This window comes from Sarcophilus harrisii, chromosome 6, assembly GCF_902635505.1.
Source record: "Sarcophilus harrisii chromosome 6, mSarHar1.11, whole genome shotgun sequence".
NCBI classification, from domain to species: domain Eukaryota; kingdom Metazoa; phylum Chordata; class Mammalia; order Dasyuromorphia; family Dasyuridae; genus Sarcophilus; species Sarcophilus harrisii.
In genome coordinates, this window is record NC_045431.1 from 233,509,378 (window position 1) to 233,532,759 (window position 23,382).

General features: G+C 41.3%; 1 protein-coding gene across 3 annotated transcripts in view; it reads left to right on the forward strand.

Annotated features, from left to right (window-relative positions):
* The first annotated feature begins 496 nt into the window (after positions 1–496).
* The window catches only part of PTPRJ (protein tyrosine phosphatase receptor type J), a 154,310-nt gene continuing 131,424 nt past the window's right edge, over positions 497–23,382 (forward strand). For all 3 annotated transcript variants that reach the window (XM_031941343.1, XM_031941345.1, XM_031941344.1), the window contains exon 1: positions 497–1,107. In XM_031941343.1, coding sequence (XP_031797203.1) covers positions 811–1,107 — 297 coding nt within the window. In that variant the 5' untranslated portion in view covers positions 497–810. The remainder of the gene's footprint in view (positions 1,108–23,382) is intronic.

Below are 23,382 nucleotides of genomic sequence, written 5' to 3' on the forward strand. Positions count from 1 at the left end.
ATTCAGTAACCATTTATTAAAGCACCCCAGGGCCAGGTACGGCGCTAAGTGTGTGTGGGGGGGCGCAAAGACCAAACCGCAATAAGGGTTGGGGGCCGCTCAGCCCACGGTTTGGCCAGCTCCCGGGCTGCCGCGGTTAAGCCGCAGGGACGGGAGTTCGGTCCGCGGAGCCCCAGGAATGTGGGAGGGCTTTTGTTGGGGTGAGAGTGGGAGGAGAAGGGGGGCGCTTCCTCCCCCCCCCCCCCCCCGAGGGGGAGAGAGGCTGGCGGGCTGGCTCGCGGCTGCCCCGCACCCTAGGCGGCAGTGGAGGCGGGGGCTGCGGCAGCAGCAGCGGGCTGGGGCTGGGGCTGGGTAGGTCCCCATCTCTGAGGGGAGGAGAGGGGAGGGGAGGCCGGCGCGCGAGCCCAGCCCAGAGAGGGAGGGGGAGGGACGGACTGAGGGAGGGAGCGAGGGAGGGAGGGAGGAAGCGATGAATACAGAGGGGGGGGGGGGAGGGGGGGGGGCTGGCTTCTCCCGGCGGCGGCGGCGGCGGCAGGGAGCCCGAGCCGCGGGAGCCTCCGGAGCCACCGGAGCCCGAGCGCGAGCCGGAACCGAGCAGTCGCAGCCCGAACCACAGGAGGCGTGGAGTCGGCAGCTGGAGCCCGAGCCGCCCGAGCCTGGCCGCCGCCGCGCCGCTGCAGCTCGGGGGGTGGGCGCCGCTCGCTCCGCCCCGTGGAAGCCCTCCCGGCCGCCGCCGCCGCCTCCGCCGAGGGACGCGGGGCTGCTCCCGCCCGCCCGAGACCCAGGCTGCCGGTGGCCGCCGCCGCTGCCATGTCCCCGGGGAAGCCCGGGGCGGGCGGAGCGGAGAAGAGGCGGAGGACGTGGAGGCGGCGGCGGCGGCGGCGGCCTCGGCCCGGGCCCCCGGCTGCGGCTCCCGGAGCCCAGGCTGCTGCGGCTCCCGGAGCCCAGGCTGCTGCCGCTGAAGCCGCCGCTCCGGGGCCCCGCCGCGCCGCGCCGCTCCCGGGCTGGTTCCGGGGCGCGCGGAGCCCCAAGCTCGGGGAGGCGGGGGCGCAGCCTCGGCTCTGTCTCCTCCTGCGCCTGGGGCTGCTCCTGCTCGCCTTCTGCCAGGTGAGCCTGGGGCCGGGGGCGGGGGGGGGGGGCGGAGGCCGCGGCGGCTGGCGCGGGGGGACGGGGAGGAGGGGGAGGAGGGCAGCTCGGGCGTCCCCCGCCCCCTCCTCCCTCGGGAGGCGGGTCCCACCTGCACCTGCTCCGGCGCCCCACCTGCGGCATTCCAGTGGCGCCCAGGCCCGGCCGCTCGTAGCTCCGGGCTTTCTCAGCCTGACCTGGAGTGGCCCGGGGGCTGCCTCCCGGGCCCCCACCGAGGTCGCCTCCTTCTGTTTAGAGACTGAGGAGACGGGGCTCCCACCCGCGTGGGGCCCTCGAGGGAAGGCGGGAGGTGATTGGGGTGGGGGTAGCATCCGGCCGCCGGGGGGGGGGGGCGGAGAGTGGGCTGACGTGGGTTCTCGGCACTGGGGCTGGGGCCGGGGGTCGCGGGGACAGCTGGGCCCGGCCAGGAGTTAGCCGCAGGCAGGCATCCCACAGGTTTCTATTGTAAGGGCCATTCATTCGGGAGCCGGGGATGAACTGGAAGATTTTATTTTTTAGGACCTACGCCGTGTTCTTCCCCTGCCCCTCTTCTAAACTGCCCCCCACCCCCATTCGTTTTCCTGGAACGGATCACATCTGGTCCCGGCGGTGCTGATGGTGACGGTCTCTGGGTTCGTGTCTGCCCGGAGACGGGAGCTAGTCCGGTTTTTTCTGTCGGTGCCTCTGACAGGCCAGGAGAGGGGACCGCTGGGGGTGGCTGGGGGAGTCCCAGGAAAGCCGGGATACTGGAATTGACATGGAACCATCCCCCCCGGCTGGGCTTCCCCCAAGCCAGAACGGGCTTTTCGACTATATTTAAGTGTTTTCCCACAGAAGGAAGCGAGGAGGTTTGGAAGGAATGGAGCCTTCAAAAAAAAAAAAAATAATCAGCTGACCCTCCTAGGACAGAAGTGTTCTCAGTGACTCGCTCTTTGTGAGCTGAGGATGTGAGTCGTTCCCAGCCTGGAAAAAAGAGAAGTTGCGGATTAAGAATCATGTTTTAACACCAACAGTTCATTCAAAACCATTTCTAAATGCATCTGTCGTCGATCCAATTTGTCCTTGCCAAAGGTCTTTCCCCATGTCTTGGTTAGATCTTGAATGGAGCCCTTAAATTCACTATTTGTGTGACATCCTCTCAGACTAACGTCTGTGGAGTCTGGGACTCACTCTCAGCAAAACTTGCCATATGCTTTCCCTTATCGTCCAGAATAATGGTGTTGGGCACAGGGGACGATTAAAAACTTAATACAGTAAATTGAATTGAACTTTATTTGATGCTGGTGTTGGATGGGGACATTTACTTATTAATCATAACATTGAAAGTAGTGGAAAGAGCCCTGGAATAAGGAAGAGGGATAAATTTTGGTTCTGTCTTCCCCGGGAAACTATGGGCCAGTTATTGTGTCCCTCGTCTTGTTTCCTCATTTATAGAAGGAGATTGAGGCACAATCTAAGCTTCTTTTGGGAACTAGTACTTTAGGAGTCAAATGTGCAAGCCACAAGTGTCTTCAGCTTTTCTTACCAGTTTGCCCAATTTTTAGCTGCTCTTGGGGTAAGCTCATGCCTTGAATTTTGCAAAACCGAATCCTTTCATAGCATCCTTGTAACAGCAAGAAAATCATGAGGGTGGGGCATTGCACAGAAGGGGGCAACTGAGGCAGAGAGAAATGAAACCAAGGTCAGATGGTCCACTTAGCTGGATCTAAAAACAGGTGTGGATAGTTCAGGCTATTTGGAAGTGAGATTAAAATCTTTTCAACAACTGAAAGTTGGTGTTCTCTTTGTAGTTTGTTGTTGAGAAAACCTCACTTGGTATGGACATCTCCATCAAGTACAGTCAGGTCAAGCACACTTGTCAAGGTTTCATCAGTAAGTGATTTATTTGCCTAGAAAGGATCTGCCTTCTAAGTCTCCAAATGAAGGGGGGGAAAGTCCTGAGCAAGGCCAGGTTTTGCTTATGCTCTTCACCTGCCTTTTGCCCTTTCTCTCCAACATGATCCTTCCCAAAGGGAATAATAATAAAAAAGAACAGATCTGCCCAGGTTACCACCACCTTGTTCAAAGAGGCTCCATTGTCTCTAGGAGAGATTACAATCTCTATAGTTGGCTTTTATACTCCTTCAAAGTCTGACTAGATTAACTTTTCATGCTTAATTCATATTACTAACTAGGTTTGCAGTCTTTGGGCCAGCCAAACTGGATTGCTGGCTATTCTGTGAAGGTTTGCTTTTGCTCAAGCTGTTGTCCCTCTTAGGTCTGGAATACAGAATAGAATCCCCAACTTCTTTCCAAGTTTAGCTCAAAAGCCTGCTCCAATAGGAAAGTTACCTTGACTCCTCCACTTGCTAGTACCCTCCTTCTGGGAATTACTGGGCTAGATCCAGAAGGCTTCTTGTTTCTCCTGTTCCCAGCTCATTCTGCTATCTCACTGTGCCTTTTGATTAATAAGTTAGTTTCCTCCTCCCATTCAACACTACCATCAAGTTAAGTTCAATTAAATTTACTATTCAGTTATTAAGAACCCATTAAGAGCTTCTTGGAAGTTACTTATATACATTTTGTATTTAATTTTCTACATTGCCCAGTGGAAAGAATACGGCAGAAATGTTTGACTGGAGTTGAATCTTGTTGTATTTAATTTTCTACATTGCCCAGTGGAAAGAATACGGCAGAAATGTTTGACTGGAGTTGAATCTTGGTTTGCCAGTTAATCCCTCTGTAATCTTGGGCAAGTCATTTATCCAAACCAAACTTCTGTTTTATCTGTAAATCTGTATAATCTGTAAAAATCCGTAAAAAGATTCAATTTCTTTCCCCCCCTTTTGAATTTTTTCTCAATAGTGTTTTATTTTTTAAATACATGTAAAGATAGTTTTCAACATTCATTTTTATAAAATTTCATGTTCCAATCTTTTTTTTTCCTTTCCCTTCTTTATCTCCCCTTTCCCCAAGACAGCAAGCTATCTGATATATAGATTGTACAATACAATTCTTTTAAACACATTTTCATATTTGTCGTATTGTACGATAAAAAACGGGAAAAAACCAGGAGAAAAAAAAAGATCTCCCCTCTCCCCCAAAAAAAGAAGGATAAAAATACTATGCTTTGATCCATATTCAGTCTCCATACTTCTCTCTCTGGGTGTGGATGGCATTTTCCATCCCAAGCGTATTGGAATTGTCTTGGATCATTGCATGGCTGAAAAGAATTGAATTTATCTTAGTTAATCATCACATATTCTTGCTGTTACTGAGTATAATGTACTTCTGGTTCTGCTCACTTCACTCAACATCAGTTCATGTAAGTCTTTCCAGGCTTTTCTGAAATCACCCTGCTCATCATTTCCATTACATTCATATGCCATAACTTATTCAGTTGTTCCCCAGTTGTTGGACATCCACTCAGTTTCCAGTTCTTTGACACTATAAAAAGGGCTGCTACAAACATTTTTGCACATGTCGGTCCTTTCCATTCTTTTATGATCGTTTTGGGATACAGGCCCAGTAGTGACAGTGCTGGATCAAAGGAGATGCACAGTTTGATCCTTTGGGTATGGTTTGGATTCAATTACTAAAGTTGCATTCAGCTGTAATCTGTAATCCAGTTGTACTTGATATAAACTGAATGCTATTGAGGAGTATGATAGAAAGGGGATTTTGAATTTCTGTAGTAGAAACTACGGACCCTCAGGGTTACCCTTTTAGAACTCTGAAGGGTATAATCATCCCCTCCTCCCACCCCCCCCCCCCAACCTCTACTTCAAATGAGAATGAAACCACTGGAGATGTCACTTGAGGACATCATGCTCCCTCCAATAAACTTCTTGAGGTCAGGAATGGTTTTGTCATATTCCTGACACTTGGAATATAGGGGCTTAATAAATATTCATTGAATGAAGCAATCTAGGTGGTACTTAAAGGCAGCTAGTGAGCTGACACAGTGGATAGAATTATAGGCCTGAAGTTACGAAAACTCCCCTTCCTAAGTTCAAATCTGGCCTTAGACACTTAGCAGCTGTGTGATCTTGGGCAAGTCAATTAACCTTGCTTACCTAGGTTTCCTCATCTGCAAAATGAGCAGGAGAAGGAAATGGCAACCCCCTCAGTATCTTTGCCAAGAAAGTCCCAAAAGAGGCCATGTAGCGTTGGCGTGACTGAAAAATGACTGAACAACAGTAAAGTGGCACTTGGTTGTTCTGTTCCTAGTTGGGAGGAGCTGTTGCTACACTCAGGATTTGGTCTGCTGACTGATCGGCTTCTCCTGGGGGTTTGGCAGATGAGGGGAGATGAGTCTTAAGGGAAGGAAAGAATCCATCTCATTTCAGTGAACATTGATTAAACCCCTAGCAGAAGCAAAACTTTGGGAGAGAAGCAAGAAAGAGGCACCTGTACAGATTTTTTTACCACCACAGCTGCCTGGATTGCTGAGCTCTGTTTTGATTCAATGAGTTCAGTCTCTTGGGTAAACTTCTCTTGCCCTATTCTTCCTTCTTTGACGTTACCACCTGATGATCAGATATTTCCTTCTTTTCTACTTCATCATATTCTCATAGATTTAGACCTGGAAAAGATTTTGTAGATTATCTAGTTTCTAGGATTTTTTCCAAGGAAATAGTTATGAGAATCACAGGTGATAATTACATAAAGCTTTATATATTTTATATACTTCACCTATATTATCTCATCTGATCTTCAGAATAACTCGACAATGTAATTGACTATTATTATCCTTGAGTTATGGTTGTTAAGTCATATCCATCTCTTTGTGACCCCAAGAGGGGTTTTCTTGGCAAAAACATTAGAATGCTTTTCTATTTACTCATTTTACAGATGAGGAATTGACACAAATAGGGGTAAGTGACTTGTCCAGAGTCACACAGTAAATAAGTGTCTGAGGCCACATTTGCACTCAGGATGATGAGTCTTCCTAACTTTAGACTCAGCACTCTATCCACTGTGCCCTCTAGTATCCCATTTTACAGGAGAAAGGGAGGTTTAGAAGTAATATGGTCACCCAGCTAGTAGTAGATGGTTTCAGACCATTTTCCTGTTCTGAATTCAGATGGAAATCTCAATCATGTTATCATGAAGATAATCATTAAGATAGCCAAGATTTGACTTCAGTTCCTTTGCCTCCAAATCTGGGTGCCTCCCTTAGAAAGTTCCCCTTCGTTCATAATAAGAAGCAGCAGTGGAAATAGCACCAGCTTTGAAATCTTGGACTTAGCCTTTGCTGCTTACTTCTTGTATGACCTTGGACATGTCATGCTGTAAAGCCCATTGGGTTTCAGTTCTCTCATGTGTAGAAAGGAGATGGACCAGATGAAGCAATTATTAATCCTACTTTTTTTTTTTTTTTTTTTTTTTAAGAAACAAGACCTATTATTTCCTTTAGTTTGAGAAACTGTTGTGTGGCAATTCTGGGAGATCCCCTCTCTTAAAGATGGGCAACTCTCTTATTATGTAAGTCTCAAGTAGTTTCGTGGGATACCGAGTCTGGCTTATGTTCACATAAGCAATATGTGTCTGAGGATTATGATAGATCATAGCTTAGAGGGAATTTCCATCTAGTTCTCCTCCTCTTTTGCTTTCCCCCATTTTACAGAGGAAAATATAGAGACCTTCTGAGGTTAAATCATTTGCTGAAGGTTAGAGAGGGAGGGATTTGCTCTTGGGTCCCCTAATTTCAGACTCCCGCCCAAGGCATCTCACTGACTTCAGGTCTTCCTGCTTCCAGGAGCTTCCACTTTTATGCCAGGCTGATTATTAAATTAGACATTTAAAAAAAACCTTAAAAATTCCCCAAATCCAGGTTGTCTTTTTAAAAACCAAATCTTGAGCTTTTTACATTTGTGATCCACTTTTTCTTTTGCCTAACCCTTTCATATCACCTCAACTGTTGTTTATGTTTATGAAGCCTCCTGTGTGCTAGGGTTTCATGAAGATTATATTTGCAAATTGAATAATTGAAATGTTCTAGGAAAGAGGGCTGCCTAGGGTACTGGGAAAATCTCCCCCCACTACTCCCCAGAATGCATCTGTTTAAGATGCTCAGACCGCATGAGGCAACCTATCAGTGGCTGGTGACTATGCAACTAGTGAAACTTTCTGGAGTGGGCATGGTTCTGTTTGCCCAGAGGGCAGTGGGGTCAGTGTGCAGTAGGCCCAGAAAAGCCATGTGAAAACCTAGCATCTCATTTTCCTTCTTGGAGGAGGAAAGATGGTCAGAGATAATTCCAACATGGGGATGTTGGTTAGGATAGCTCAAACTCCACCCATTCACTGAACATTTTTGTCCCCTTGCTCTGGTTTCATGTGTAAGGCCTTCCGCAACGTGTCAAAGCTTACAAGCTTACTTTTTTTTTTTTTTTTTTTTTTTTTTTCATCCTCCCTCCCTTTCCAGCCTTTGAGAAAATTTAACAGGGCCAGACATATTCCACCCTCTCCCTCAATCTCCAGAGTGGAAACTGGGAAACTCCCTCTTACAAAGATGGGTCCACTTCTTTCTTGTCTTATTTTGTGCTTCATCAGCTTTATACTCAAAAGTACATTTACACAAACAAAAGGATAAGTGGCAATTTATCAGCGTTTTGTTGTTTGATTTCTGGAATGATGCATATTCAGATGTGTGTAAATGTGGGATTTTAAAGGGATTAGACTGGACCCTGTGATTTTACTGGTATAGGGAGCTACCAGGTGAGGAAGCTTTCTCCCAGTGTAGACCAGTTCCTTCTCTGTAATTTACAGAATTAGAGTTTCCTACAACCCAAGGAGGTCAGATAGCCAGTATGTGTCAGAGGCAGGATATGAATCCAGTTCTTCCTGGTTCTGCCTCTCCATCCACAATGCCATATTATCTCTTAATGTTTTTGCATCATTGAAATCACTTTGGGTGCTGCAGCCCTCCTAGTTCTATTTTTCTCTCTTTGCATTTCTTAAAATTGTAGATCTGGAGCTGAACTTAGAAGTTCTCCAGTAGAACTCCCTAGTTTTGCTGATGAGGAAATGAAGGTCCCCAGAGAGAGTCTGCCCAGGTGAAAAATGGCAGTTAAAGTTTGAACTGGGATTTGAAGAATCCATCTTTCCATTGGACAACCCTGTCCAACCTCACTGACTTATAGATCATAGGATAGTATAATTAAAACCAAAAGGGATCTGAAAGGGATCCAAGCCCCTTACTGGCTTATAGAGCATAGGATAGTATAATTAAAACCAAAAGGGATCTGAAAGGGAAGCAAGACCCTCATTTTATAGGTAAGAGCAGTTACTGAGAATGAAATTGACTTACTTAAGGTCATTCAATTGTAAGTGATTTGTAAATAATCAGGATTTGATTCCAAATTCAGTGCTACTTCATGTGCTTCGCCCATTTCTGCTCATCCTTGGTAATTTCCTTTTGTTCTGCATCTTAGATTATAAACCTCCCCTCAGTAGTGTGCAAGTATTTTGTACCATTCTCCTGCTCTGCTCTCCCAGCATTAGCACCTTGTGAAGTGCATAGTAGGTAGCTTAATAAATTGAACTATCATTTCAATGCACTGCAGCTCTAAAGGTTTCTTTGAGTAATACATCGTGCCTATGTGCTAAAATATTAAAGCTAGGCAGGAGGAGCAAGATATTTCTCCCTCTTCTATGTCTTACACATCTTTTCTTTGCTTGACTGTTTCCTGGGTGAGCCAGAATGTTGGATTATGTTTATCATGAACTTAACATGGGATAATTCATAAACCTTGGCCATTCAGAAGATTAGAAATGTTTTAACTGAACTCTTTGAATTTTCTGATTAAATTTCTATTAAAAAGTTGAGTGTTTTTTTTTTTTTTTTTTTTTCAAAATAAAGGATGGGAGAAAAGGCAAAGGGATTTATTTTGTTTGCAGATAGTTTAAAAAAAAACCATAGCAAATTGGTTTATGGTTAGGACATGAATTTAAGCCTCCTTCCAGAGGTGCAGTTCCCCTCCCTGCAAAACAGACAGTAACCAAAATACTCCATTTCTCCTCCATTGCTGCTGGAGAGTCCTGGCTCCATGTGAGTCACGTGGGTTAGTTTGGGTGGCTGGTTGGGTGGGTGGGGGTGGTGGCTAGCTCCTGGATGTTGGGATTATTGTTGTTGGGAAATTGGCCTGAGATTTTGAGTTTAGGCTTGAAAATCATCAGTGTTATTTTTGGTGATTCCTTGTGAGGTCTCTGTTGGAGAGGAATGATTTTGAATTGTCCACTGTTGAGGGGGGAGCGATGAGGGTGGGTGACATTTTTCTGTGTTACTCTTAGGAGAAATAAGATTCAATAGCAACTCTTGTGAAAATCAAATGCGATGATGGGTGTAAAGGTTTTTGCAGACTCCTATAGAAAATGTGAACTCTTGCTATTTCTAGTAAGATCTAAGCTCTTTGAGGGTAGGAACTGTTACCGTGTTTTGTGTGTGTGTGTGTGTAATATTTTTGGTTCAGATGTGACTTGGTGCGGTGACCGAGAATAGAAATTCTTTCCATCATGAAGATCGACAGTTTGCATGTAAGTTGCTTGGAGGAGAGATGGTCAATGACTTGTGTTAAGTCTTGAATCCAGGAGGTCTCAGTACTTTGGAAAGAGTCTGGAGTCATCAGAATTGGGTTCAAATCTCGCCTGTAATAGATTACTTATGAGGTAGTTAACCTTCCTGACATTCAACTGGAAAATGTGGCCATTGAACCTACTGTCTCAGGTCTTTTCCAGCTCTAAATCTATGATGTGATGACTTCGGGCTTTTCTTCTCAAACCCTTTCTCCCCTCATCCCCCAACCCAATACACTTTGTGGTCATTTGACATTTCCTTGGCTGGGTAGGTAGATTGTGAGCCCCGCCTTGGTTGGGGATTGTTTCATTTTTGTTTCCCTTCACAATGTAGCCATTATTGAATTGAATTCCGGTTTCTGATGCATCATTGTAGCCCACTCTGTTCATCCACTTGGGGGTCACTTAATTGTTGTTTGCTAAGTGAGGTGAGACCTGGCTACTTGTCTACTTTGGTTTTAGATACAATGGTTGCTCAATAAATACTCATTCAATCTTCTTCTCCCCACTGCACTATTACAGTCTTAGAGCTTTTCTTGGGGTGTTGAGAAGTTAAATGACTTCCTTAGGGCCAAACCTCCAGTAAGTGTGTAATCCTAACCCACATTTCTAGCTTTTTGTGTATATTTGTGCTAAGAGAGCTCCCCTGATGATTTGGAAACCAATGCCCTATCTCCTACGGTTTTGTTGACTTGAGGGTAGAATTAGCCAGTGTCTCAGATCCTTTTGGACTCTAAGTTCTGCCATTCTTTGTTATTAGTTTTAGAATGAGAAGGCTCCTTAAAATATAGAGGAAACTGACAATGAGTTGGCACTTTGGGATGCTGGCTTTAGAAATGTAAGTCATTATTATTATGGGGTACAGACCTCCTTAGCCAGAAAGCCTTTTAGACACCACAGCATCCATCTCCTCCTTACCCTCTGACCTATTTTATAGAAAAAGAAACTGAGACCCAGAGACGGGGGGTCATGACTTGCCCAAAGTCATTCAAGTAGTAAGGGGAAGCTTTGGGTGTTGACAAGGTTGGCTAAGGTTGTTCAGCTGTTAAAGAACAGTTAACCTTTGAAGCCAGGTCTTTAACAGTTCATTTCCCCCAGTGAACTGTTTTATGTACATGTTTCATGATTTTACAACAGTTTTATTCTTATTTCCAAAGTACAATTAAGGGGTTTGGGAGAAGAAGTTAGAGAGAGTCCCTAAATTAAAACTTAATCCTCTAGGCAGCTAAACTAGGTGTTCCAGGACTGGGGACCCTTTTCTGTGTCTCCTTCCCTCCTCCCAAGCATGGCTTGCATCCAAATTTCTAAACATCTCTCTGTCGCCCCTCTAGTTCTGCTGTGGACCCAAACTGCTGAGATAAGAAATCTGTTATGTACTTCCTCATTAGTGACAGCTACACCCTTCCCATTGTCAAAGAATTTCCATGCTATGTAAATTTCTGGGCTTGGTTGGGGGGAGTAAGAGTGAATTAGAAAAAAAAAAAATTTCTCAAAGCTAAACAGAATTGGCTCCCACAAAAAAATATCTAATTTTAACAATGCAAATAATTTTCAGTTCCACTTTTCCTCCTCCCTTCTAGAGGGAAGCTGTACTCTGCTGCCGTTTCTGAGAGGAGGCAAACAATATTTTATTTTCATTAGTCATACCAGTAATCCTCATTGTCAATATTGAGCACCAGAGCATGCTGCCCAGAGGTGCTTAGAATGAAGCCCTAGAATTTCAGAACCTCCTGAGCTAAAGTTCAGGCTTAGTAATGTTTGTGTGTATGGCAGGGGCCTGGCGAGTTGTCTGGTGGGGTCTATGGATCCCTTCTCAGAATCACGTTTTTACTAAATTAAATTTCAGTGACAGATTAATGAAAGTAAAATGCCATTCCCCTGTCCACTCTCCCCATCCCCTTGCAAATTCATGGACATTCTGAAAATTACCCATAGTCCCCAGTTAAAAACACCTGATATTGGTGGGAAGTGTGGAAAGAGCCCAAGGTCTGGGATCAGAAGCCTTCCTTGGCTCCTTACTTGTCTGTGAGTCTCTGCATTTTACTCTCCGGGGCTTTGGTTTCCTTATCTGTAAAGTGAAGTTTGTAGTAGTCTTTCTATTGGAAGAGAATTCATAATAATGTTGTGATGTTATCCTTATCCCCTGATCTAGAAGCTCAAGGTGCTTCTAGAGTTCTGGGACTGATGAGAAAGGGAAGCCAGAGAGTCAAGTTAAGGGACTTTCATGTCTCCTCCTCCCCTCTTCCCCCCCCGCCTCTCCCCCCAAAAAAGGTCTTAGTATTGGAACATTCCCACTCTCTTATGATCGTCTGATTTGGATTTTTCTACTGAGGGCCTAGAGGCATTATTTTAGAACCTAAAGCTGAAACTTAAAAAAAAAAAAAAAAAAAAAAAAAAAAAAGGAAATAAATAAAGAACTCTTGGTTTTAATTGTTGGAAATAGGAGGTTGAGAGAGGCCTTGCCTACTTTCTCATTTGTTTCTATAGTAGCATTGATCTTGGCACTTAACTGCATTTGGAGCATTGGATAGCATGGTGCTAAGAGAATTTTCTCTCATATTGCCATAAAGTGGACTATGTTGTTCCTGTTTTATGGATTAGAAAACAGGATTTGCCAAAGAATCTGACAGGGGTTACTTAAATGATTTAGTCTGTGTTTGAGGAGAGAAAAAGAAATCAGGTGCACTTTCTGTATTTTAGAGTGGGAAAATAATTTTTACCCCTATCTTTTAGTTTGTACATTATTTGAATTTCCAGATCTCTCTCTCCTCCTTTCCTTACCCAGAGAGCCAACCTTATCGCAAAGAATAAAAAAGAGAAGAAGGAAAAAGTCCAGCAAAACTAAGCAGCATCAGTTGAGTCTGATGGTATATGCAGCATTCCCTATCCACAGTCTCCTGCCCTCCCAAAGTAGGAAAGAGAGTCCAATTTCTCATTTCTTCATCGATAAACTTGATCATTCTAATGACAACGCATTCATTTTTGTTGTTGGTACCTCCATCTGTAGCATTATGTATTGTGTCCTTTCTTCTGCTTACTTCCTTTTGGAACAGTTCTGATAAGTTTTCCCATGTTTCTCTGTATTCTTCAAGGCATGCTTTCTTAAAGGGTAGAATAAGAGGCCCTTAAATGTCAGACATTACTATAATATAATATAATATAATAGAAAGAGTAGTCCAATCAGTGATTTTTGTTATATAGGAAATTGTGGGGAGATTCTTGTCAACTTGCAAATTCTGAATCTAAATTTTAATCTCTGAGAATTGCCTTGGGGCCACTGAGAGGTTATTGTGATATGAGATGATGAAATTAATAATTGTTAGTGATAGGTCTTGAAGTCAGGCTTTAAAAAAATTATTATTTTATTCCTCCCAAATATATGTAAAAACAATTTAAAAAATTCTTTAAAAAATATCTTTGAGTTTCCTATTTCCCTCTTCTCTCTCTCTCTTCCTCCTCCCCTAGCCTTCTCTTATTGAGAAGGTAAGCAGTTTGGTATAGTTGAGCCTGGGTTTTTCTGTCTCCAAGTGGTGCCTTCTCTTCTCCTCCTCCTCCCTTCCACTTTCTCCTCTTTCTTCCCCTCTTCTGTTCTACTTCTTCCTCCCTTTTTCCCCCCTCCTTTATGTAAACTCTTTAAAGTATCAATTATTATTATTTTGGTCTTTGGATGCCCAGAGACTGTGCTGGGCACATAGTAGGTGCTTAAGTACTTATTGATGATATTTGTAGAAATATATATAGAAGAATTGCATTTGTTTAACATATATTATCACTATTGGATCACTTGTTGTCTAAGGGAGGAGGTTGAGGGAAGGGAGGGAAAAAATTAGAACACAAGATTTGGTAAGGGTGAATGTTGAAAATTATCCATGTATGTATTTTGAAAATAAAAAGAAATTTTTATTATTATTATAATTATTTCTTTAATTAAAAATACTTATTGAATAATAACTCCTTGTTGAATAAATGAATGACAGTTGTCCTTTCCAGGACACCAGTTGCAGTGTAGCTCTTTTTAAAAATTATTCTCTCTGGTACAAAAGACTTTTCTCTCAATACCTTTGTGAAATAGTACAATGCCTATCACCCCTATATTGCAGATGGGAAAACTGAGGGATGGAGTGATTTGTCCTGGTCACACAGTTTAGAGTGACAACACCAGGATTCAAACCTAGGACAATTTACTTTCCTCTTCTCAGAACCTCATTGGCTGATGAGCGCAGTGTGAAGTAGCTGGAGAGAATGCCAAGGTTGGGTCAGAAGGTTCAAGTCCTGTGTCACTCTGGGGCAAGAGCTTTACTTTTTGGGCCTTATTTTTCCCATTTGTTACCTGAATGTTGATCAGATGACATCTGGGGCATCTTCAGCTCTAACACTGACCCATGATATGCTTTATTCATGGATAGATCTGGGAGTTATTTATGTTTAGAATTTTCTCTTGCCTTCTACTCACCATTCCTCAATTCAATTTAATAGTACTTACTATGTGCTGGACACTACCCAAAGCATTGGGATTATAAGGAGGAACAGTCTTCCTTATCTTTCTCTTTCTCTTTTTCCTCCTTCTTCCTCCTTTTCTCCCTTCTCCCTCTATTTCCCTCCTCCTCCTCTTCTCCCTCCTTTCTTCTCCTCCTCCTTTCTTATTCTCCCACCTTTCTCCTCCTCCTCCTTTCTTCTTTTTTCATTTATTTATTTAAAAATTAAATAGAAAAAGAAGGAAAAACATTGCCATGTGCACAGCAGAACATGAGAGGATTCAAAATATGAAACAATAAATTTCCATTTCAAGCAAGCCTATATAATAAATACTACATACACATTGTGTTTCAGAGCTGTCCACTTTCTTGTAGGTTTTCTTTTTTTCTCTACCATATACTTTTTACTTTATTCTTTCTTCCCCTCCCACCCAAGCTACAATTAAGCATGGTTACACACACACACACACACACACACACACCTCTATATAATCACACACATGTACGAATGTACATCTGTGTAAGGTCTGCTTCATTTGTTTGTCCCTTATTTCTCTAAAGGTGGATAACATCATCTTTCATATATCCAAGTCTTTCCATATTTTAAAAAATCCAACAATTCATCATTTGTAGAACACAGCAATATTCCAACCTTACACTATGTAGTTATTTTAAATAGTCTAATACAGTATTGACTAATATGGCTGCCATCTGGCGCAGTTTCTCTAAGTCTTTTCTTCTAATGAGCCCATGTTCCAGTGGGAAATACTATGGAGTAGATAACCACATTTAAACTAGATGATATTTATTTTTTTCTTTTTTCACAGTGGGATTTTTTCTTAAAGCTTTTTATTTTCAAAACACATGCATAGATAATTTTCAACATTCACCCTTGCAAAACCTTGTGTTCCAAATTTTTTTCTCTCTCTCATCCCCATCTTCTCCCCATGTCCCTCTATGATAAACACGTGCAATTCTTCTATAGATATTTCCACAAATATGTTGCACAAGAAAAAATATCGGCTCAAAAAGGGAAAAATATGAGAGAGAAAACAAAATGCAAGCAAATAACAGCAACAAAAAAAGTGAAAATATTATGTTGTGATCCCGATTCAGTCCTCACAGTCTCTTTCTGGATGCAGATGACAAGACCATTGGAACTGGTCAGAATCATCTCAATGTGGAAAAGAGCTCCGTCCATCAGAATTGATCATCATATAATCTTGCTGTTGCCTTGTCCAATGATCTCCTAGTTCTGCTCACTTCACTCAGCATTAGGTCATGTAACTCTCTTCAGGCCAATCTGAAATCATCCTGCTGACTAAGTGTTATTTCAAGTTAGTGATGGTGGGAAGTACTAATAACAGGGGGAGCTTCTTGGAGGAGACTGGCTAAGAAGTGTAGGTGAGAAGAAAGAATATTTTCACCCTAGGCAAAATTGGGAGGTGGCTCAACAGGTATTGCCATAGTAAGTAGTCCATATCATAAGAGGATATGATGGACGGTAGAGGAAGATTAGGGATGAGGGAGGAAGCAATAAGAAAAAGTTTGGAAAGATAGTTTAGGATTAAATCTCTGGTCCAGATCATAGCTCTAGAAGTAGAAAGGAACTTGTTCATCATATAATCCACTTCCTCATTTTACAAATGAGGTGGGTTCTGAGAGGTTAGGGATTTGCAAGGTCACATTGACAGTAAGCTTTAGGAAGGAATTTAAATGCTAAAGAGAGAAGTTCATATTTATTTTAGAGGTAGTAGGGAGCCATTGAAATTTCTTGAGAAGAGGAATAACATGATCAGACTTGTGCTTAGGAATATTAATTGCCCCAAATTGAATCTGACCAAAGCAGTCACTATCCACAGATCCAGAAGACCCACCTCCTGACAGAGAGGGGTAGATTCAGAGTACAATTGAGATATGTATATTTTTTGGACATGTCTAATGTGGGAATTTGTTTTTGTATATGTATTTGTTATAAAGACTTTATTTTCTTTCTTTGGAGAAGAGGCAAAGGAGGTGAGAGAGTTAGAAAGCAGACTTTGGTCAGTTGAAAAAATAAGAATTAAAAAAAAAAGGAGTATTAATTTGGCATCTGTGAAAATTGAATTGGAAGGTAGAAGAGACTGAACAGAGTTTAAGATCATTCTAGGTAAGGTGATTAAGGCTTGAATGAAGGGGGCACCTGATGGAAATTGTTATACAGGGAAAATAGATTTACTATGGAGGATGAAAGATTGTGAACCTGGGTATCAGGAAGGATGTTTGGGTATCCTTGACAAAAACACTTATGTGGGGAATAGTGGTGTCTTTTGTTAGATGGTGAATGTTTCATCCTAGTCAATCTTGTTCATAAATATAAAATATTCCTAAAGTCTTAGCAGAGTTTTAAGTTATCAGTACTGTGTGTAGACTTTTGAAACATGCTGTATGTTGACAGATGACTCTAAAAGATTCCATTTGAAGAAAGGTCATGGTAAGGATCACGAAAAACAGGTAGGATGTTCCTGTTCAACCTTTTGGGCTAACACACAGGGACAATAACCAGGTGTTAAAATGAGTTAGTCATTAATGGTTTTTAAAAAAGTCTGGTGAATAGTGCAGATTCCCAGAAAGGATCTATGTTGCCTAGATGTTGGAAAGGACTGGAAAGGATTGTGCCAGGAGGTATGGAGTTCTCCCTTATTCAGGCTTTTCAAGGTAAGGCAGGTCAGATAAGTTGCAGAAAGAATTTTTGTTTTTCAGATATGAGTTGGATTAGAAATGCTTTCTGAGGCGCCGTCTAAGCCCAAGACTGTTATTCTGTGACTCTAAAACCTAGAATGACAGAGTTGGGAGGGACCCTAGAACAGAAATGTTAGACCTGGAAGGAACCCATGAGATGATACAGTTAAATGCCCTCATTTTATTTTATTTAAAGACTGGTTTTCCCCAGCTCTCCCAGGCTGGAATTGCAGGCTCGATCCCACTCTGATTGGCATAGGAGCTTTGACCTGATCTCTTTCTGACCAGGGCTCACCATGTTGATTCCATACTTAGTGTGACATGTGGCTGGCTCAGCAGTCTCGGGTTCAAAAGTTCTGTCTTCTTGGTAAAATGGGATTATGGGTAGGTGCAACTACATTTCACAGGTGGGGATACCACCAGGCACCAGGAGGGAAGTAGTTTTCCCAAGATCACACAGCCATACATAAAAAATACATTTATAAATATCAAGTTTAATCTTCTATAGTTATTAACTGTACATTCATATTCATAGTTATGTGGATATGTTTCCCTGCAGCCATCCTCTCAGCCTGTAATTCAGTCTCTACACAGTGGCCAAAAAGTAGTTTTCCCAAGATCACACAGCCATACATAAAAAATACATTTATAAATATCAAGTTTAATCTTCTATAGTTATTAACTGTACATTCATATTCATAGTTATGTGGATATGTTTCCCTGCAGCCATCCTCTCAGCCTGTAATTCAGTTAGTGTTAAATGTCTGAGGTTGGATTTGAACTTGGGTCCTGATTCCAAGATGGGTGCTTTATCCACTGCGCCATATAGCGGCCCCACTTAGACTTCTTTTTAAAAATTAAGTTTTATTAGAGGCACTGGCCCTGGAGTCAAGAACTTCAGTTCAAATCCTGCTTCAGATATTTAACTGATAGTTATGTGATCCTGGGCAAGTCATTTAATTTCTCTCTGTCTCAGTTTATTCAACTGTGAAACAAGGGTAATAAATAATAGCACCTATCTCCCAGGATTGTTGCGAGGATCAGATGAGATAGTATTTATAAAACCTTTAGCACATAGTAGGCACTTAATTAATGCTATTTTTTTTTCTTCATTCTATATCCTGTATGTCATAAGGATGGTTGTCCCTTATGAGAAGAAATAACGGGGAAGATTAATTGATTCTGTAAAACCTTTAGCACATAGTAGGCACTTAATAAATGCTAGTTTCTTTTCTTCATTCTATATCCTGTATGCCATAAGGATGGTTGTCCCTTATGAGAAGAAATAACGGGGAAGATTAATTGATTCTGTAAAACCTTTAGCACATAGTAGGCACTTAATAAATGCTAGTTTCTTTTCTTCATTCTATATCTTATATATCATTAGGATGGTTGTCCCTTATTAGAAGAAATAATGGGGAAAATTAATTCATTCCATAAATATTTATTGAATGCCTTTGGACTTGAATGGGGGGTGATGGGGAGAGGGGCCCTCCCTAACTATTGGCCATCGAGGAGTGCTGAATGCTTCAGGAGAGGCAGGAGGGCTCTGCTCTAGGATTCCCATCAGAAAGAAATTTTCCACACATTTGCTTCCTATAGTGACTCCCTGGAGTGTATTTAAGTCTTTCTAGATCATTAGCTGTTTGTCAGAGAGGCCTGGGCAGAGAAACAAAGTCAAAGCTTTAGATGCTTCTGCCAGCTGAAGATCAATGGAGGAAAGATGTGAAGATAAAAAGACTTGGGATAATGAGGCTGGAAGCCGGTCCTCAGGGAAACCGGGATTTGAGTTACAAAAGTTCTCTTTGTCTAGAACTTTTCAGAGATTCATCTCTTTGGAAAAGGGGGGCAGGCACTGTGGTGACATGGAAAGAACCCCAGGTGGGGAACGGGGGGTCCTGGGTTCTAATACCAATTCTGTTATTGCCTTTATGGCTCTTGGCGGGTTGTGTCCCATCTCCGGATCCGAGTTCCCTCCTATGACAAGGGGATACTGACTTGGGACTCGGTGCCCTCCGTAATTCCCTTCTGATTTCTAATTTATGATCCTTTCATATTATCTGGCTGTGGTGATCTGGAGCAAATCCCTCCCACTCTCTGGGTCTTCACTCATCTTTAAAACTGGGGAGTTAACAAGATGAGTCTTTGTTAGTTAGAAGGACCCTTCCAGATACAGAATAGTGAAACTCACTATAAATAGCATGGGTGCAACATTCAGAGAAAAAGAATTTAGTGACCTATTCCCGTCCACAACTGATAGGGTTAATTATTTCAAGCTCCATGTGGTCAAATGTGGCCAAGAGATACTGTTGCCCAGTTCTGCTGCCACTTCCTCCTTGATTCCTTCCTTTATTCAAGCTCTTCCCTCGCCCTTCCCCCTCCTACAAGTGTTATTTCTCTTCTCAAATTTTCCTGGTACTCTTTATCTGGAGTTCTCCTTTGCCTCTCTCAGCTAAGTACAAAAGAATGGAGTTGGAGTCAGAAAGACCTGAAGTCACATCCAGCCTTTGACACTTATTGGCTATGTGAACCTGGGCCAGTCACTTAACCTGTTTGCCTCAGTTTCCTCATCTGTAAAATGGGATATAATAATAGTGCTTATCTCCTGAGTTTGTTGTGGGGATCAAATATATATATTTAAAATACTTTGCAAACCTAAAGATCTCTATAAATCCAATCTAATCTGGTACCTTATTTGTATAACACTCCACCCTACTGAACTAGTTGTGGAGTTTATTGATAGGAGCACTGGTTTGGGAGTAAGGAGTTCTGCTCTGGGTTCTAGCCTTTGCTCTTTTATTGCTAATGTCATAAAGTAATTTTGAAGAAATCATTTATTTTTCCCATTTAGATGGTTGGACTCAATGTTTTGTAAAGTCTCTTTCAGCTCTTCTATTTTATATTCTATCTTATCTATGTTTTCTATTCTAAGTTTCTTTCTAGTTCTGATATTCCTTAAGAAATTTATTGGCGCCTTTAAAAAATATAAATCTTTGTTTCCTTAAAAGAAATTTCTTTTTCCTTTGAGAAAAAATTTGACCTTGACAAACATTAACAAATATGAACATGTGTTTTCATATACAAAGAAGAACAGAAAATGTGACTATATATTAAACTGGAAATTCATTACCACAGCAACTCTTTAAAAGGCAAATCCTCAGTTCAGCATATTAGTTTTCTATTTCTCATTTGTCTTTGTTGCTCTCTGAATGTAATTCTGATCTTTTCAGTACATCTTCATTAAATGATTCATTGGTGCTTCTTTCTTTTTAAAGTGAACATTATAAATAATTCTACCTCTTCCCCCCGAAAACAACTCAACAACCTTCTTTCATAACAACTCAACCAATCAAGCAGAATAAATCTACCTGTCTGTGTCTAAAAATTTGGCTCTGTACATCTAGAGCATAACATACTGTATGGCACAAGGTGGAAAGCATGTTTTATCATTGGTCCTCTGGATTGGATATTATTTTGATCCAAGACCTTAGGTCTTTCAAAGTTCTTTTTCTCTATAACTGTAATCATTGTATAAATTGTTCTAACTCTACAGCTGTCCTTATAGATGCTCTTATTTCTCTGGTTCCACCCTTTGGTCATATAGCACTCCACCAGTGTTATATGCAAAATAACATTATAATATATTGTGAACATTTGTAATTTTTTCATCCCCCAATTGATGAGTACCTACTTTGTTTCTAGCTCTTTGATATAATAACAAGTGAAAAATATTTTTGTAAATATAAATATATATAAAAATATTTTTACATACCACTATAAATATTTTTGTATATGTGTATCCTTTTCCTCTTCCTTTTATTTGTTTGGTGTGTATGATTACTAATAGTATGATCACTAGTAGAATATAATAGTATTTGGATCCAAGTTGTTTTCCAGAATGTTTGGGTCAATTTATAGCTTAGCCAATAGAGCATTATTATCTCTGTCATCTCACAGCTCCATCAACAGATTTTATTTTCCCTTTTTGTCTTCTTTGCCAGTCTAATAGATATAAGGTAAGACTTTAGAATTAGAATTTGCATTTTTTTTTTTTTTTTTTGGTCTGGAGATTTCTTTTGTATATAGTTGTTGATTCCTTGTCTCTTTTGACAACAGCCTGTTATGCTATGATTATTTGTCTATTGAGGAATGACTTTTGTCTTTATACATGTAAATCAGTTCTGTATATATTTTGGCTATCAGAACTTTGTCGGTGACATTTGCTGTAAATATAATTCTCAGTTAATTATTTCCTTTCCAATTTTAGCTGCATTGATTGTTTATGTAGAAGCTTTTTAATTTGATGTAATCAAAATTATCTCTTTTTTAAAATCAAACTGTTAGAGTCTCCATATTTCTAATTTGGCTAATAACTCTCTCTACCTATAGTTGTGAATGGTATTTCTTTGCCTGTTCCTCTGGTCAGATAGTAAGTTACCTTGGTTATGAGGGGCTGGGGGTTTACCAACCATTAGTCTACTGTGTTCATTTGATTATATGATTAGTGTACATAATCTGCCCCACTGATTGACTTTTTTATGTCTTAACCAGCATCAAATTATTTTCATGATTATTGCATTGTAGTATAGTTTGAGATCTGATACTCTAGGCCCTCTTCTTTCCCATTTTTTTCATTAACTCCCTTGAGATTTTTGTTCCTTTAGATTAGTTTCATTATTTTTCTGACTCTATAAGTAGTAATAAGTAATAATAATAATTAGTAATAATATAAAGTAATTTGTTGAAATGTTGGTATGGCAATAGATATTAATTTAAGGGATATTTTTATTCGTATATTGACATAGCCCAAATACAAACATTAATTATCTTTCTAAATACACGTTTGTTTCTATTTCTGTAGAGAGTTTGTAGTTGTATTCCTTTCTGGTCTTGCCAGGTGTACTCTGAAATCTTTTATGCATTGTGTAGTTCTTTGGAACACAATTTCTCTTTCTATCTCTTCTGGCTGACTTATGTTGTTAATATGCAGAAAGGCTGGTTATTTTGTAGGTTTGTTATTTTTTCTTCTGCTACTTTGCTGAAGATATTTCAGTTAATTTTTCATTGAATCTTTAGCGCTCCTGAAGACTTGATATTGTTTGCCAAAAGTAATCATCTTTTTCTTCTTTGTGCCTATTGCCTCTATTATTGCCATGGCTAGAGTTTCTCAGACTATATAAAATAAATGATGACCGCATTTTAATTTCTGCCTCTGTCCCTCCCCCTCACCTTTCCAGTGAACCAACTCTTCTAACAAAGAAGGGGGAAGGGAAGTAGTGTAGCAAAAACAACCGAAATGTCAACTGTATCTGATAGAATATGAAATGTTCTACACCCACAAGCTCCGTCTCCGCAAGAAGGGAGGATGATGCATTCTCTCCTTTTTTTGTTTTCAGGGCCAAACTTGGTCATTGAAATTACACTGTGTTCAGTGTCATTTTTCTGTTTTCATTTACATGATTGTCATTCTGTGGGTCTCTAGATGTCGGTGGATAGTTTGGATCTAGAAAACAAGGGTGGCCCTTGCCAACCCAACTTACTGATCTTTTTCACCTTTTATAGTGAGTGCTAGATAGGTGCAGGCTTTCAGTCCAGCACGGGTGCCTCGGGGTGTTCCTTTACTTCTTTGCTCCTGAGTTAGATCTTGAAGGACTTATTTTCTGTTCCTGAGTGGGGATTCCACTAGGTCTCTGTTTGGGGGGCTTACAAAGCTCCCCAGCAGGGCATGTCTGGGGGGCTGTGAGAGAAGGAGCTTCTCCTGTGGCAGGGGGAGGGAAGTTTTCCTAATCCATGCAGGGGAGAGGAAGTGATTCAGAGACAATAAGATAAGTTCCTTGTAGCAGTAGGAACAGTGGATAAGAAAATCCTGTGTTTATAGGGTGTTAGGGCTAGGGGGGACCTTAGAACATGAAATGTCAGAGCTGGGAAGGACCTTAGAACATGGAACATCAGAGGCTGGGAGGGGCCCTTAGAGCCTGGAATGTCAGAGCTGGGAGGGACTTTAGAACATGGAATGTCAGCTGGGAAGGATCTTAGAACATGGCAGAGCTGGGAAGGATCTTAGACCATGGAATGTCATCTGGGAGGGACCTTAGAACATGGAATGTCAGGGGTGGGAGAAGCCTTAGAACATACAAATGTTAGAACTAGAATGGCCCTTAATAATAATGATAATATATTGGATTACTTGCTATCTAGGAGAGGGGTGGGGGGGGAAGGGAGAAAATTGGAACACAAGGTTTTTCAAGGGTCAGTGGTGAAAAATTATCCTTGCATATGTTTTGAAAATAAATAATAAAAATGTAACAATAATATTATAATAAATATAATAAAAATTCAATAAAATTAATGATAATATAATAATCTATGTTCATGTATCACTTTAAAACTTGTGAAGTGCTTTTCCTCTACTATCTTGTTTGCTCCTCACAATAAGCCTGTGAGGAAGGAATTATATTTATTCTCATATCATGGAAGAGGAAACTGAGACTGAGCTGAGGGTCAC